The sequence below is a fragment of the Callospermophilus lateralis genome, chromosome 18, assembly GCF_048772815.1.
Source record: "Callospermophilus lateralis isolate mCalLat2 chromosome 18, mCalLat2.hap1, whole genome shotgun sequence".
In the NCBI taxonomy this organism is placed as follows: Eukaryota; Metazoa; Chordata; class Mammalia; order Rodentia; family Sciuridae; genus Callospermophilus; species Callospermophilus lateralis.
This window is the reverse complement of record NC_135322.1, coordinates 62,978,018-62,996,392: the sequence shown is the minus strand read 5'-3', so window position 1 is coordinate 62,996,392 and position 18,375 is coordinate 62,978,018. Positions and strand designations below refer to the sequence as shown.

General features: G+C 47.0%; 1 protein-coding gene across 1 annotated transcript in view; it reads right to left on the bottom strand.

Moving 5' to 3' along the window:
* Usp10 (ubiquitin specific peptidase 10) overlaps window positions 1-9,339 on the bottom strand; it is a 63,150-nt gene extending 53,811 nt beyond the window's left edge. The window contains exon 1 of the mRNA XM_076839643.2: window positions 9,203-9,339. Within this exon, the coding sequence (XP_076695758.2) occupies window positions 9,203-9,223 (21 nt within the window). The 5' untranslated portion in view covers window positions 9,224-9,339. The remainder of the gene's footprint in view (window positions 1-9,202) is intronic.
* Window positions 9,340-18,375: the final 9,036 nt, after the last annotated feature.

Genomic DNA, 18,375 nt, shown 5'->3' with positions numbered 1-18,375 from the left:
GGTGCCCGGAGGGCAATTCTGTCAGCAGAGGGTGCCCAAGGATCACAAATTACATGCAACTATTTTTATAAATTAAAAATTTTTAATTTGCTTCCAAAAGTATTAAAAGTAACATTTAAAGATCTTAACAGAAATAATATCAGGAGAATCATGGGATATTATGCGTGACACCTTTCTTAATACTTTATCTGTAGAAATATAATCAGGAAAGAAATGTTTTTAAAGGTGTCCCTACCCCCTCAAAAATAAAGGGAATGCTATGCTTAAGTCACCTTCCCTAACTATTCTTCCCATTATCATTAAGGACATTAAGGGCTACTCACCTTGCATCAATCTGCCTCATAAGTCCCCAAAAGAAATGTCCTACTTCCCCGTCAAAGTTATGGTAGTCAAAATGCTTGCAGAGTAGATTCCCAGATCTGGAGAGAGCCGAGGAATCCAGCCCTAGACACTCATGAAGGATCCCTATCAGACCCCCACAGTTGTCCCACCTAGCAAGAGGAAGACCATGCCAGGACCCTTGCTGCCACCTCAGACCTGTGGTTTTCTAGACACCCACCTGCTCCAAGAGAACACTCAGTCCTCACCTCTCCTCTCCACACCCATCTCACCACTTCATCCTATGCATCATTTTAGCCACAAATTGGTCTTTGTTTCCCAGAGATGCCACAGGCTTTGAGACTGTTCCTCTGAATATTCTTCCCCCCATGCCCTTGTCCCCTGCTTCCTGCCTGAAAACTCTAGTTCAAATGTCTCCCAGCTTCCTGACATTCACACTCTCTTGCTTTTGCAATCCACCTTACCTTGACCTTCTCCTGGACCATGCCACTCCACCTCCACTGCACCCATAGTCAAAAGTCCAAGAACCTGGGCTGGGCTGGGCTATGGCTCAGTGGTAGAGCCTTGCCTAGCACATGTGAAGCCCTGGGTTCGATCCTCAGCACCCCATTAAAAAGTAAATTAATAATAAAGGTATTGTGTCCATCTACTACTAAAAAAATTTTTTTAAAAAGTTCAAGAACCCTTCTAACTGATCTCCTTATGGCCACTGAGACCCCATGACAGCCTTCTGTATAAGGCAGAGTGTGATTCCAAACCGCAACCTCATTATGAAATTCCACGGCCAAATGTCTCATCTCCTCTTCCACATTTTCCTCAGGATAACAACAGTAATATCTAATAGTGGTTCATGGACCTGCCAGCTCTGTACTGAGACACACAGGCTGAGCTCTCTGAAGCATTCCAACCTCCCTCCAGAAACAGGACCACCACACACACTGTCACACTGTCTCTGCTGTAAACCTCAATTTCCCTGAAAACCCTCCTCAACTTTCCTGAGCTACACCAACAGAATTTGTTCCCTTCCTTTGGGACACATTTTTTTAAAATATTTTTCCCCTTAGTTGTTGATAGATCTTTATTTTATTTATTTATACGTGGTGCTGAGAACTGAACCCAGCGCCTCACACATGCAAGGCAAGCGCTACTGTTGAGCCACAGTCCCAGCCCTTTGGGACACCTTTTTGAGGTTGGTATGATACATGTGTTGCTGTGATTATCTGATTAGCAACTGTCCTCCTCACTGGACCATAAGCTCCATGTGAGAGATGAGGACTGGTTTTGCTCACTGGTAAAGCCTCAATGCCTGGTGCATGAGAACTACCCAGTAATTATTTTTTTTCTTTGTACTGGGGATCAAGCCCAGGAGCATCCTACTTCTGACCTACAGCCCCAACCTTTTTTATTTTTTAATTTTGAAAGACTCACTAAAGTTGCCCAGGGTAGCCTCAAGATTGTGATCCTTCTGCTCTAGCCTCCCAAGTAGCTAAGCATGAGCCACCTGGCCCAGTCTCACTACTATTCAATGGTTGAACAAAGCAACCGATAAGTGCATGATCTTGATATGTGACACTGTTCACACATCTACGTGAACAGTGTAGTAGTTACAAGAACTACTAACCTAAAAATGGATCCAGCACAATTAGCCTGTTTCTCTCCCCAATGCTCTGTGAGCTTCTGAAGTTTAAGGGAGCTACCTTTTTGACGCTACACTCATAACGTCCAGTCACCAAAAATCTTGAACAGAACAATCATAAAAGATATAAAGTTCTCTTTATGTGGTTCTGAATAGAAGTGTCTAACAGCCTACAAATTAATTTCAGACAAAACAGGATGCTACCCCTGGAAGACCTAATTTTCTACTTTATCAATCAGAAACAGTTCAGTGCGGTTGTCTCTGGAGACACAGACCTGAGTTGGGAAGAGTTTCTCTCTCTCTCTCTTTCCCTCTGTTGCAGTACTGTAACTCCACAAAGTGAGGAGAAAAGATGACTCTAGACAGTGAAGACAGTGAAGAAAAACTCAGGTGAATTACCTACTTCTCTTCTATTCACAGACAGGTGACCCACCAATCTCTCCATTCAAGGAAAGGATGGTACTCTGGGTACTCATTGTGCAAAGGCAATGGGCCTACAAGAATCTGAATGAGAATCACCTCTTTTTAAATAAAAACACAGAGCATGGCAGCTAAAATTAAGGGGCTGAATGTCTACCAAGAAAAAAACTGAAGTTGTTTGGACAACACTTTTATTCCTCAGAAATTTCCATAATCCTCTGTACACTGGATCTTGAAAAGCCACTTTAACCTCCAGAATATCTGCTTCTCTGGTGAAATCAGGTAAATAAGAAAAACCTCACTTGGGCAGGTGCCTTCAGTAATTATGAAAACAATGTCTGCTTCAAAAAGTTCAGTTCAGTGACTATCTGGGTAGAACAGACGGCATCGTGGAACAACACAATAACAACCACAAATGCCCCATCAGAGAAAAGTACATAAGAGAAACATCAAGCTGGGGGCTAATGAGCAGAGAGGAGGATGACTTATGTTTTTCACTTTAATGCTCTGTATTGTTGGTGTGGTTTAAAAATAACATATCTTTATTTTGTAATTAAAAATAAAAGCAGTAAGGACTTTTATCATAATATACTCTACACAAAATTAGTAACATTAAACTTTTAAACACTTAAGCATTTGCTTCTTCATTCTACACATTTTCATTAAGGAACTCCTATGGGGGAAGTCACAATGTGAAATACAGCGCTCTTTACAGTCTCTTTCAGATAAGCAATTGGCAGAGTAGAAAAACGACAGGATATTGAAGTCCAAAGACCTGCTTCTAAGTACCTGATAATTCACTTATCAGCCCCATGTGACCTCCAGTCACAACCTTTAGGTCTTCACTCATCTGTAAATGGTGATAACAATACAAATAGAGTTGCTATAAGGATTGCTTTAAACCAGACAGTTCATACTGTGCGGCATTCTTCAAATGCTGATACTGCAAACTTTGGTGTCTTACTTTAAATATGTTCTTCCTGTCCAAAGATCAGATCTACCTAAAAGGACTATTTCAGGTCTTAAATAAATATATATGGTCTTGACAGCCATCTAAAGAAAATTATTACCTAAAATATCAAGAGAAGCCATATATTAAAAATTTCTTCATCTTCTTCTCAATTCTGCTTTGAAAAAAAGTCCTTAAAAAAAATTTTTTTTAAATATATCAAGCAGGACAACTTCAAAGCCAGCCTCGGCAACTTAGCAAGGCCCTAAGAAACTCAGTGAGATCTGTCTCTAAATAAAATACAAAAAAGGGCTGGGGATGTGGCTCAGTGGTGGGGATGTGGCACTTGCCCCCTGGGTTTTAATCCCTGGTACCAAAAAAAAAAAAAAACATATATATATATATATATATATACACACACACACACACACACACACACACACAATCTTAAGAGATGGGCTGGGGGGTTAGGCTCAGTGGTAGAGGGCTTTCCTAGCATGTGCAAGGTCCCGAATTAAAAAAAAAAAAGGTATTTTATATACATACACACACACACACACAGAGTCACATACACACACACACATACATACATACATACATATACACACACATACAAGGAAAAGTTTTTTTACAACACTGGTGGGAATCTCCAAAAACTCCAGAATTAAACTTTTATTTCCAAACTCTTTACTATTTACCCCAAAGCTTCAGCCTGACCTTGCAAAAGGGGAAAGGTTGATACCTTCTGAAAGAACAGAAAGAGTATGTTTTTAATGATATAATGATATGTCTCTCCAGAGACACTGCTTCACTTTTCTTTTCAGTTACAAAATGTCTAACATAGGAGAAATGGGACAGGAAAGGGATGCTAGAAAGCTCTCGCAGTTATTAAAATAACCAATAAATTCACAAGTTAATGGTCCTGGCTAAATTTAAACAAATGTAATAAAATTAAAAAACATTGCTTATATCCATGGCAAAGGACACTATCATGTTTATGTGAGGATTAAACAATGCAGATTGTCAACTCCTGAGGTAAAGCATAACTTTCTGGATAGAATTATACATTAAATGCTCTTAGTTCTAGAACTTGACAAGGTCTGTGCTTGCAAAACGTAATTTAGACCAAAATTTGGCTTTATTCTATGTGTTTTGTTTTGTTTTGCAGTGAAGGGATTGAACCCAGAGCCTCACACATGCCAAGCAAGCACTCTACCACTAAGCTACATCCCCTAACCTATTCCATGCATTTTAAAACAAAAATGAGTATTTCTGACATGCACTCACAATGGAAAATTTCTATTTTGGTGGTTGCAAAGCTGCCCTTACCGCATCTCACCCAGCCAGCAAACCTCCTCTGAGGACCTAGTGGGATAAGCTACTTACAGGGCAGCTCCATTCTCACCCTATCCAAGGCACCCACAGTATCAGGTCTAGAACGTGACACTCTATTTTGTACAGTTTTATTTTCCTTTTTCTGTTTTGGGGGTTGAACCCAGGGCTCAGCACCCTACCCAAGCCCTCTACCACTAAGCTACATTCCTAACTTGCATTTTGTGCAGCTTTAATGTCATTTGGCGGGGGGAGCGGGCAGCATTCAGTATCTTACAGCAGGGCATACCTGATACATCTAACAGTATTCAATTAACATTTACACAGACCTATTTTTTTTTCCACAATAGCTCCAGTGAGACTGTAAGTTTAGAGCTGTCAATAAGTTTTTTGATACTTTTTAAACCTTTGCCAGAAAAACAAAAAACAAAAAACAAAAAAACACCAACACGTACCAATATACCAATACAGAGATGAACAGGAGCATTTCTTCATAAGGACAAAGAGAATTCCAAACACTACCACCATCAGAGGAGAGAAAGAGGTGTGCACTGAGGCAGCCAGATATTAAAAGCAGAGACCACAGGCACAAGCGCAGCACCTGACTTCCTATGAGGAGATTTTTTCATTTAATGCACTGATTGTGGGACTCTTGAATCATGGAATGTGGACTTCATGGCCCTTAAGCTGATATTAGAAAAATAAATGGAGAATTGATCTGAAGAATGACAATCAATAAGGCTGCAGACACAAGCCCAGAAGGTAGGGGCCTGAGGGTCTTAAGAACAGCCACCATTCTCGTGCAGGAGCTGCCTTTAAGGGGGAAAACTCCAGGAACACAGGCTTGAATCCTCCTGGACACTACCCTTCTCTCCCAGTCCTAACCCACACTCCTATCGCAACACCTCACCTGCCCTTTTCCCAGGAAGGAGCAACTGGGCCAGGAACGGTACCAAGGCAAGGCCTAATGGAGAGGTAGCTTCTGGTTTCCCAGGTCTTCAATGAAAATGGATCACAGTCAAGGAGATTTCTAATAAGTCAGAAAATAACTAGGTCATGAAAGTCTACATAAATTATACATTTTCTGGTCGTTGAAACAAATACTATGAACATACTCTACAAGTTCCCTCTATGTTCTTACACTAGTTCTTAACCCAGCCTGGACTAACAGAAACAGTAATAGAAAAACCTTTTGGGAGATCACTTCAACAGACAGGAAAACTGCAGTCCAAGCACATGCAAGTCTTTAGAAATGGACTTCTACACTGCTGAAGTGGCACTAAGTGACAAATAACAGTAATCCAATGGCCCAAAGCCAGCACATTCCACTGCAAACAGATTTGTCTGTTTTGTGTGACAGTGATTCTTGCATGTGTGGCAGTAAGCAGCAATAACGGCCTGATTTCAAATTTGAAAGCAGGCTCTTCCTATTATTTTTCATTCTTTGCTGTGGTATCAAAGACAAGTGTCCTGAGTATCATCTTTAATGTGCCACTTGAAAACTCTGATCTATTAAAAGATGTACTTAAAAAAAAAAAAAAAGAAAAGAATAAAAATAACCTTATGTAACTAATTTGTGTGGAGATGATACAATGTTTCTCCATTATTTGAATACTCTAAGCACAGCAAAAAGTAAACATGCCACTTAGGTCTGGCATTAAATAACAAATCATCAAACTTTGGAATCCTTTTCTTCTTAAGCTTTCCTATGTGAAGCACATTTAAAATCATGTTAGTTCCACATAACAGAAACTGAAACTTCTGCTCTAGAGAAGAGTTTAGAACTCAGTGGGCCCATGGGCTGCAGAACATGAAGGTGAGGCCCTGGATATGATGCACCTGGCACAGCAAGACTTGCAGAAACCACTCAGGCAACCATCAACTTATAAACTTTTAACATCCTCTATAGTCTTTGGACACTTTTAAGTCCTGGGGTAATAGTTCAGTGGTAAAGCACTAGGTCAGCATGTGCATGGCCCTGGGTTCAATACCCAGCACCACAAAAAACAAAAAAAGGACACATTTAAATATTCTGCTGTCACTGTACAAAGGAAAACTATCTCCAACTATTCTTTCAGCATTTCAAAGAATTTTCACTGGCTTCAGTTGCTCATTATATGAGATTCCAATCAAAATGTATCTCTTCCAGAATTCCACTAATCCAGCTGTCAGTTATAAACAAATCTGGTGACACAGTAACAATAGGCCATATGTTTTATGTTGGATCCAAGAAATTCCCGCATGTAAATTGTGGGAGCCCCACCATCTTCAGGTAATAGAAAGAATGAGGTGAGTCTATGGACGCAGAAGACAGAAACTGAAGTGATACCCAAACTGGGTGAGGAAGCTTTATTGTGAAGACTTCACTATACATTACTTTGATGGCCACAACAATTTTTTCAAACACAAGACAGAACAAGTAGCTTTAAAATAATTAAATTGTTTCATCAGTTCACTTGAGACAACAAATACAAATTAGAAATGTACTTACATTTCAAATGTCAAAGTTCATCACTTGTATTTGTTAAAATGATGAAAGATACTGGCATCTGAAATGCTTATGAGTTTCTCACCACTGTACTTCAATCTAGGGAACAAGGTTCAACCAATTCTTTACAATACTATGGAAGAAGGCTATAATCTATATGAAAAGTTTAAATTCTAACCTAACAAGTCAATTTTCAGATGGGACCTTTACCTTTAGCTTCTGGATGTTACTTCCAACAGTAAATAAGTAGTCTGCATATAATGGCACTTAACACATGGAAAGCAACCAATATTCCTGAATTAATGAATTAACAACCATTAAGACTGAAAGACCTTGAAGATAGCAGGTGACCAAATAAAACAAACTTCTTCAAATGTTCAGAACAACTCAAGCAGGATCCAATAATTAAGTCCTATCATATATGATTCTAATATTATTTCTATTACTATTATTTCAAAAATAAAATTGTGCAGAATCAAACTATTGCCTTTGCTCCCTTTTCCGTGAAAGACATTCAAAGAATTTAAGTCACGGTTTGAAAGAATAAATACAAAATGTTGCTAATATTCATATTTAGCTAATATTTGCCAATCCAATGTGTTAAAGATGTGTACAGGCAAAATGGTCATATAAAAACTCAAATACTGAGACAATGAACACAAATGAAAATACAATTAGGCTTACATTTTACCACTATTAACTTAGATTTCAATTTTGCATTGTGATTGGTGCTTATTAAAGTGAATTATGCCTGAACACACTTTACGAACCTCAAAAATCAGAAAGAACATTAATTAGTTCATAAGGAAGTATTATACCTGTTCATATTAATCTTAATAATAAGCTATTTAATCAGTAGTTAAGCTGAGCAAAAGGCAAAAATCAAATTCTTAAGAAACTATTTGAATAACACAATTTGTAAAATTATTCAACTATTAAGCAGCTTTCTGGTGCAAGAAACTACACTAAGCACTTACAAAAGTAAATGTAAAAGTGTGCATAAGTTAAATGGGGGACATTCTGATGCAAACTAAGGTAACACAAATTTAAAATCGCAGTTTCCTACAGTACCTATTTTAAAAGTAGATTTCCGAGTTTTTAATCCCACAATATGCATCAGAAGTTATTAAAATCATTGTTTAAAAGAGGTCTAATCAGGTCTTCATCTGCCCAGAGACTACAAAAACCAATCAATTGCTTAAGGGTTATGATTTTACTCGCCGCCAGTTTTCCAAATAGCTACTTTATTTCCCAAATTTCATTAAAAGAGCACACCGAGATGACATAAAATATGCAACAATTTCTAAGGATTAGACGTCAACAAATCAGGGGCCTAAGGCAAGCCTGACAAGTAATGACCCAAGCTGACTTTTAGCCTGAATAACTGCAATTTGGGGGAAGGGAGAAAAATAGAGTGGGGAAGAGAGAGAACTCGACTCATGCACGCACATCTCCCCAACAGCAAGGCCCTTTTGACTCTCTCCCCGCTCCGGATTACACTCTACGGCCCCAGAGCTGGAGCTTCTGCTCTGACAGGGTGCGTTAGTGTCAGCCTGGCTGGGGTGCATCTGTGCAAAAGATGTCAGCCAGAGGCAAGTGCAAATGCGGTCCCCGCGACTTGAGTCGGCTTCTTTGCAGCAGAACCTCCGGATGCTGCGCAGCGGCTCGGGTCTGGAAGCCGGAGCAGGCGCAGCCCGCGTGGCAGAGCCGCTGGAGGCTGGATGCGGGCTCGGGGCGCCGGGGGCCAGGGGCGCGGCGACCGGCGCGCACAAGCGGCCCCCGCCGCGGGCCGGCGCTTCGTGCCGGCTCGGCCGCGGCCCGCAAGCACGCGGAGGCCCTCCACGCCCGGCCCGCCGGCCCGCGGCGCCCGCGCCCGGCGCCAGTCCCGCGGCCCGGGGGCGGCCGGGCACAGAGGGGCGCGGCGCGGGGCCTAGGCCGGCAGCGTGCCCGCGCCGCTCCCACCGCGCCCGCCCGCCGCGGGGCTGTCCCCCCAACTGCCCGGGACACGGCCTTCCGGCCGGGGGCGCAACCAAGCTACCTGTGGGTTGCGAAGGGCCATGGCGGCCCGTTTCAATGGGACTCGGCGCTGCTCCGGCGCCTCACGCCGCGTCCCCCGCCGCCGCCATCTTCTCGCCGCACGTCCACGCTCGCAGCGGCCGTCGCGCCTGCGCACTGCCGCGCCGGGGGCGGGGCGGGGCGGCGCGGTGCGCGGTGCGCCTGCGCGCCCCCGGGGGGCGTGTCCTGCTCTCCAAGCACCACCCGCGGAGCCCAAAGCTGCACCGCCCATCGCCCGCCCTATCCTGCACCCGGGCTCGGCCGCCTAGGGTCGCGTGGAGACTAGGGAGCGAAGGCGCGGCGGCCTGGGGTCGGGGGTCGCCTGCCGGACCCCGGGGCCTCGGAGGGGTCGCCGCAGGTGCCTGCCGCCCCCTGGCTCGTGGACACCCCTTTCCTCCCATTTATTCCCTCGTTCGAGCGCGCTGCAGCGCTGGGCCCGAGTGCAGCGCGTGGCGGGGGCCGCGGCCCCGGGCTCCTCGCCCTGGAGAGCAGGCGCCCCGCGGCCGGCCGCAGCCAGCGCGGCGACCACCCGCCCTCCGGCTGTGTGACCCGGACTAGGCGCTGGGCTTTCCTCAGCCCTGGTGTCCTCTCCGTGGTGCGGAGGGATCAACGCCTTGCTCACGACGTCTGAGAGCCCAGCGGCCCAGCGCGCTCTCTGCAGCACCACGAGGGCAGGTTGCCTGTCAGCCGTGTCTGCAGATGCCAGCAAGACCCAGCCCACGTCCTGTAGCAGCGGGCCGGGAAGGGGATGCCAAAGGGGAAGGGAAGGACTGTTCGGAAATAAAGCTTGTTTTTTAAGCTTGTTTCACTGTATATTTTCTGCCAATTGGAGAACTTTGAACGTGGATTGCGTGTAGATGATTAGTGAATTATTGGTGATTTTCAGAGTGTAAAAATGATACTGTGCTCATGGAGAGAATATCCTCATTGTTAGAAGATGGCATCCCGAAGAAGTTAGGGGTGAATATGAAGAAGTTAGGGGTAAATATTAAAGCCCGCAAACTTTTTTTTAATGGGTCAACATAAAGAGTGGGAGGAGGCCGGTGGCACACAGCTGTAATCTCAGTGGCTTGGGAGGCTGACACAGGAGACTTCGAGTTCAAAGCCAGCCTCAGAAACTTAGTGAGGCCCTCAAGATTAAAAAAATAAATAATAAAAATTTAAAGGGCTGGGGGTGTGGTTTAGTGACTAGACACCCATGGGTTCAATCCCTGGTATCAAAAAAAAAAAAAAAAAAAAAAAAAACTGTATCATCCAGATGCATAGAGACAGAAAATGTGGCAAATGTTAATAATTGTCAAAACTGAGTTATGTTATATTTCAACTTTTCTGTGTTTGAAAATTTTGATAAAAGATGGGGAAGACACCACATAAAACTTTCCTGCACATGGAGAGAGCTCCCGTGTGGGCTAGGAATGTGACCCGGACTAGGCGCTGGTGTCCTCTCCGTGGTGCGGAGGGATCAACGCCTTGCTCACGACGTCTGAGAGCCCAGCGGCCCAGCGCGCTCTCTGCAGCACCACGAGGGCAGGTTGCCTGTCAGCCGTGTCTGGTGACTTACAGTAGGCATGTAATTGTATGATTTTATCATAATGCTGCTTGAGCAAAAAATACAATTTAATAAGTGAGTCTCAGTCTTCACTTTCAAATAATTCACAGAGATGTTAACACATGGCTTTAAAACAAGGAGATAAATGGGAAAACGCTGTTGGCCCAGGTACGTGCCATGAGTGTGGGGTCAGTGGAGGAACTTCAGGATTCCCACTGGCTGTGTGAACTATGGCAAGCTGCCTAACCTTACTGTGAAGGTCTTGCCCGATGAGATGTGGTGGGCAGAACAAGACCCCCGAGGCACCCCAAAGATACCCACATCCCAACCTTGGGAGCCTGGGACTTCGAGGCCTTCCATGGTAGAAGGGAGGCTGCCAGGATTATCCAGGGGTGTCCCCTGTCATCACGGAGGTTCTTACAGGAAAGCGGGAGAAAGGGGGTCGGAAGACAAGGAGGTGTGCCGCAGAAGCAGCTGGAGAGAGGGAGGGGTTCAAGAGGCTGCTGAGGCTGACTCTGAGGTGGGAGAGGAAGGGAACCAAGGAGTGCAGGTGCCTCTAAAAGCTGGGAAGGGCAAGAAACGTCCCTCTAGAGTCTGCAGAAGGAGCACAGGGCTCACTGCCTGCACCTCTATCTAGCCCAGTGAGTCTTCTAACCTGAAGAACTGTAAAGCAAGCCTTCAGTGTGATCGTTTGTTACAGCAGCAACAAATGCAGGATAATTCCACTGCCTCTTAGGCTCAGGCCAGGAGGAAATGAGAGAGGACTCCACACACAGGGCATGACCTTTCTTCCTTCTGTTGAGCAGTGGTCATGGCGTTTTCATTATTGTCCCCTGGGAGGGCAGGAGGCTTCCCCAAAGAGGTCACTTTGAGTTGGGTCTGCTGAGTGGGTGTTTTCCAGAGGGTCATGGGGATGGTGTTTCCCATTTATACCAGGGGAAACTGGTCTGTCACACAGCAGTTGGTTGTTGACCCCAGGGATCAGAGTATTTCAATTTTCCTACCTGGGAAATATTTCTCTGGAATTCTGATAATACAGAAGTGTGTCGTAGTTGTGTGACCCTGGGCAGGTTCCTAACCTCTCTGGACCTCAATTTCCTCATCTGTAAAATTCGGAGAAATAATACCTCCCAGGGATGTAGTGACAATAAATATAGTACCAAGGTAACATGTAAGTTGCGTAGCAAGATGTCTGACATAAATGGTGGAAACTGCCTGGGCCCAGTGGCACCTACCTCACCTCAGTAACTCAGGAGGATCAAAAGTTCAAGGTCTGCCTGTGCAACTTAGTGAGAGCATGTCTCAAAATAAAATCATTTTTAAAAGGCGGGGATGTAGCTCAGAGGTAGAGGGCTTGCCCAGCATACACAAAGCCTTGGGTTCCAACTCCAGTACTGGAAAAAAAAAAAAAAAAAAAAAGGTGAAATTATCGTCATTATTTGCAGAAACATTAGAAAGAAAAGTGATGTCATCACAGGAGGGACTCAGTGACTTGACATTTGTGGCCAAAGCCCAAGCTTTCAAACAAAATTAGAAACCCATGTCCCCCAGATGAGCTAGATGGCTTCCCAAGAAGTAAAGATTTTCTGATGCGATTGGTGTGATAGTAACAAATGTGATTTAAAAAATAATGAATAATGGAAAGTTTGAACATTTGGAAGATATGCATAACTGAGTGAGTCAGTTTTTTCCAAATGACCAGTTCAGGATGTCATAAAATCATGCACATGCGTGAGCAGCTGGGGGTGGGGTGCAAGCCTGTGGTCCTGGCTACTTTGGCCGTGATAGGAGAATCACATGAGCCCAGGCTTGCAAAGCCAGGTTCTAAGCCCTTTGCTTGCTCAAAAAGGACTCCAGGAGCCCTCGCCACAGTGGCTGTTCCTCCTCCTTCCCTCCCTTCATCCTGCTTTGCTTCTCTGCACTGATGAGTCCCTGGCTTCATCTGTGCTGTGTGTGCTTGACGTGTGCCGCCCCTCCACCTGGACCCAAGCCTCAGGGACTTGCCGCGTGGTCTTGTTCCCCAAATTTCTGCAACACCTAGACCAGGCACTCGAAGCTGCTTAAAAAATATGTGTTGAATGAATGAACAGATGACCTCATTTAATTCCCCCAAAACTCAATGCGAGGCTGGAGCTGGAGCTCATTGGTAGAGCACTTACCTCGCATGCATGAAGCACTGGGTTTGATCCTCAGCACCACATAAAAATAAATTAAGTAAAATAAAGATATTGTGTCCATCTACAACTAAAAAACTTATGTTAAAAAAAAACAAAAACAACAACAACAAAAAAACTCAATGGGGCAGCTACTCCTGGTGTCTGCACTGCAGGGCTGGGAATCTGAAGGAAAACTTGTCTAAACCGTGCTGCTCATACCTGATGCAGATCCAGAATAAAACATGCGTTTGCCAAATGCAGAGTTTATGTCTTATTTAAAAATCGAGTCAAACCAAGTGCCATAAAAAGATGTTTCTGAGACACCCTGAGAAGTGCTAGGCCCAGCCTTGAGGACCGCAGGAGCTGTTGACCAGGAAGCCTATTTGGGTAAGAAAACACGTGCTCTGGAAACCTAGAGGATGAAATGGCATCACATGTGGGATTTGCTTTAAAATATTTGAGGACAAAACAGAAAGGGAAAAGGAGCGAATGAAGCAAATAAGGCAAGATCTTGATAAGGGCGGAATTTGAGGTATGTGGGAGAGAAGCAGGAGCCTGAGAGGCCAGAGGGGACAGGCCTGAGGGAGAAGAGACAGCTGGGAGGGCCCAGCACCAGGAGGCTTCCAAGGAGTCTCAGCAAGGCCATCTGGAGTCCTCGGGCCACCCTTGCCCTTGAGAGGAGTCCCAGGCATCCAGGAAACACCCAGCCACCAGTGCATTAGTCCCCCTCCAGCTGCTGTAACAAATAACCACACATTAGATGCCTTAAAGCAACAAAGATTCATTTTCTCACAATCCTGGAGGCTCCAGGTCCAAAATCCAGGCAATGGCAGGGCCATGCCCCCTCTGTAAGCTCTGAGAGGGTCTTAGCCCATTTGTTGTTGTTATAACAAAATACATGAGACCAGATAACCTATAAGAATAGAGGTTTATTTAGCTTGCCCTCCTGGAGGCTGGACGTCCAAGGCCACAGTCTCAGCATCAGCAGAGGCCCCCTTACTACACCAGGACCCTGCAGAGGGCATCACCTGGCCACAGAGCAAGGCAGCTGAGGGCTCTCTTCCTCTTCTTATAAGGCACTAATGCCATCAAGGACCCCACCCTCATGACATCATCTAATCCTAACCACCTCCCCAGGGCCTGCCCCCTCATGCCATTAACATGGATTTGGGGATTAGGTTTCTTATATGTGAAATCTGGGGGACACAGTGAAACCAGAGCAGAGGGAGACCATTCCCTGCCTCTCTTCCCGCTTCTAGTGTCACCAGCAATTCTTGGTGTCCCTGGCTTACAGAATCATTGTTCCAATCTCTGTGTCCCTCATCTGGTGGCTTCTTGTTTGGCTCTGTCCCTGTGTCACTTAACAAAACCAACACAGATGGTTCTTCTTGCAGAGCCAAATTGTTAGGTAGGAGTTCAGGGACGCCAAGATGGTGGAGTACAAGACGGGGAGACGAGTCATGTCCTGTCCTGTCCCATTACCAGGACAACTCCGGCGCCTGAGGACTTATCACCATGACAACTCCCACCACAGGTTCAATATTTTGAACTGACCAATGGGGGCAGGTGTTCTAAAGTAACTAATGGGAGAAATGTGGACAATATTCTGATCGAGTATCCTAATGGGAGCAAATGGGGTAAGGTCCAGTCCACATGGAAGGGAACGCCCCTCAGAGCAGCAGGTGAGACGTGACCTCCAGATGTGGGCCTGGAGCCTCTCTTGCTCAGCCCACCCCACGCTCCCTCGCAGAGCGCAGCTTCTGCCTTCACCCTCACCTCCAACACCTCTGTACTGGGCCTGCTACTTGTGTGTCTTGCTCAATTCTCTGTTTGGGACACAGAGGACCTGAACCCCAACTGGACACACCCCACAATAACAAAATCAGGTTTCAGGTTGTCCAAACGCGCCCTAAATTATGGCTTCCCTGCTGGGACATGTTATCTGAGATACGTTTATATTTAAACCCGGGCATCCGCAGAGCAGCCTGCCTGGGAGGAAGTGGGGACGGGAGGGAGCCCGGGTTCTGGTCAGCCTCATGCTCACTCCTTGATGGTGCCTGAGCTGGACCAGGTTCCTGGTCGTTTCTCTCTCTCTCTGGTCTCTCTCTCTCCGTGGCAGACTCCATATAGCTGAAGTCGTTCTAGCACACTGTGCATATCATCGCACAGCTCCCCTCTGCACACTGTGCTCACCTCCCTGTCTTGTCCCTCCCCAGGCAGCTGACCCCGGTCGGGCACCCCCACCTTACAGGAAGCCAGCCAGGGGAAACGACTGCAGAGAAGTCGAGAAAAATACAAGATGTCGCATTGGTCTGGATCCCTTTTCTTTTTTTGCCCCAGGGGTTGAACTCAGGGGCACTTGACCTCTGATCCACATCCCAGCCGTATTCCATATTTTTTTATTTAGAGACAGGGTCTCACTGAGTTTCTTGGCTCCTTGCTTTTGCTGAGGCTGCTTTTGAACTCGAGATCCTCCTGCCTCAGCCTCGTGAGCAACTGGGATTACAGGCATGTGCCAATGTACCCAGCTCCCAGGTTTTTAAGACGGGGACTAAGTTGCTGAGGCTGGCCTTGGCTTGTGATTCTCTTGCCTCAGCCTCCTGAGCCACTGGGATTCCAGGTGTAAAAAAAAAATTTTTTTTTTAATTTTTTTTTAGTTGTTGATGGACGTTTATTTTATTTATTTTTATGTGGTGCTGAGAATAGAACCCAGTGTCTCACACATGCTAGGCAAGTGCACTACTGCTGAGCCACCATCTCAGCCCCATCCACCATTCTCAATTTAGCCCCCAACTCAGTGGAAGACGTTGGAGACACTCTAATTTTTTCACTCGATCTTCCGTATAATGAGGGAGCCGGGTTACCTGCCCACCTCATGTGTGGAGACTGAGATGAACCGCATGAGGAATGTGACAGCAACTGAAGCCATGAAAAGCCACCACTCAGGGCCGCATGTTTGTGTTGTTAATGAGCTGAAATGGGGGTGCTGCTCTTTAGAGCTCTCATTTCTCTTGATCCCGTCACCCCTCCCATGCATAAAAAATGTCTATTTTCCTTCAATTTTCACCTTTCGTGGGATTTTCTTTTCTGTCAGACAGATGCCCCAGGGGGAAGCGTTCCTTCTACCTCTGTTATCCCACAAAGTACTTCTTTCTCTGCTCCAAAGAAAGTGTAAGAAAAATCACGAAATTTTGAAGACAAACTAATCCATGACCCCAGCGAACCAGCACGTGACGGTGGCTTGATTTCCTTTAAGCTGGTGGTGAACGCGGATGTGATGGGCGTCTGGCATGGACCTTGAAGTCCAGGGGTCTGAACTTGTTCCTAGCCCCCGACCTAGCAGCAGGGACCCCGGAGCAAGTCCACTCTGGCCAGCCTCACTGTCCCCGTCGGTGATGGCGGGTGTGGGGAGCATTTTCTCACAGTTGCTTTCTGGATAGAGGGAGATTGGGACCATCCCCCATACTCGTCTACACGGGAACATGGAGAGGGACTAAGACCCCCAAGAAGCCAACACCAGCTGACCCTCCCGGGTGGGGGCCCGAGTCCCAGCCTGGAGGTGCTCTGTGAACTCCTGGGCACAGGCATGCATGAAGCTGGAGAGGCCACAGCTGTCCCAAATAAGCCACCTGCATCAGAGGCTCCAGAGCAGCAGGTCACACGGAGGGGCAGCCTGTGGAAGGTGAGAGCGGGGTCATGCCACCCCAATGGCACATTCTGACTTGTTGCCGGCAGTCCCCGAGGAGGTGCTGGACTCCAGAGAGCCCCAGCTCAATTGCCCTTGGCCTGATGGCGGAGGAAGACACCGAGCAAAGAGCAACGTCAGGCCCAGGAGACGCTGCTCTTGGGGGGCACGCTGAGCGGACCTTGCCCTGCTCCACCTCAGTGGGCCTTGTGGACGGCACAGCTGCAGGGTCGGCGCGCAGCAGCCCCGCCCTGGGTTGGAGGCGCCTCGCGGGGTTGTAGCTCTGCCCCTCTACCAGCAACTTAATTTTCCAAGTCTTCTCATGTGCAATCTCATGACTCCATGGAGCCCTGCTTGGCGGTGAGGAATCCGTGGGGAGACGTCAGATGCACCCGCATGTCACTGCGCCTGGGGCACACCCGCATGTCACTGTGCCTGGGGCGGCTGAGGGTTTAGTCAGGGCCGGGCTTACAGTGATAGCGCTGGGGCCACCAAACAGACACACATTCTTTGAATACCAGGCTTGTGACGTGGATTGTTTCTCTCCAATTTAAGATGCTTTATTTTAATGGAAGTTTTTAAAAAATAAAAAGCATAATTGCCATTTGGCAGATTATTGCTATGCTGGGCTCGCGCTGTGAGTAAATAAACTGATTTGCATATAAGATGCAGCTACTGTGAGCGGCTGAGCCACTGGCTTCACAGTAACGTTGAACTTAACTTCCTGGACAGGTTCTGAGGTGGGGGTGGCCTCTGGGAGGGCAGGGGAGCACACTGCCACCTGTCATTGGCTACCCCAGTTATTGCTACCATCTCTGACAAGCTGGAGGGAGGTCAGGTGCCTGAGACCAAGGCTCATCCTACCTAGAAAACCCAGCTTGCCTTAATTCTCTCTAAATATAAAAGCAAAACACCCTCAAGGCGGAAGGCGGGGAGGCAAGGCGGCCGACTTCCAGGGGAGACCAGCGCTGCTGGCTCTGCGGGGAAAGCTCCAGGTCTCTCATGGCACTCAGCATAGCAGTGAGATTCTCTTCTAGTCCATCTTGCATGGGAAATGCCCAAGACAGGGCCCGGCACACACCACACACACACACACACACACACACACACACACACGCCACACGCGCACACACACACCACACACCATATCACAAACAACACAGCCACACCGCACACACAGGACACACGCAGTGCGGTGCAGTGCAGGGCACTGACCAGGGCCAACGCACACCAGGCAGGCACCTAAGCAGCCCAGTCTTAGGCGGTCCTGTTGAGTCCTGCCCTGTGTGTTTGGGCACACGTTGTGCCTGACCTGTCCTCTTGGGCATGCCAGTGGACGTGTTTAGGTCCAGGTCTTCTCCATCCTCCCAGCAGCCACAGACATACACCCAGGAGGAGAGGGGCGTGGGGAGATCTGCACCAGGAATGGCCCTGAGGAGACCGTGGGGCCGGGGGCTTCCATCTGTGGTGTTGCAGGGGGCGGCAGCTGGGGACCTGCGGTCCCGGGAGCCCACGTGGGGGAGTTCACTCGCCAGTTCCCTCCCAGGCACCACAGCTGCTCTGTTCAGCTGCCCGCAGTGCTGCTTGGGGGCACAGTGACAGGCTGGCCGACACCTAGACAGGAGCCATTCTGTTTGTAGAGTACTGGGTGCCTCTGGCGTGGGGGATGTTCTGCAGTGAATGTCCCCGTGGGGCACCAGGCCTTCACACTCCTAGCCTGTCCTCGGGCCTCCTCTCCAGTCCTCCTGGCCCCAGTCTACTTCCCC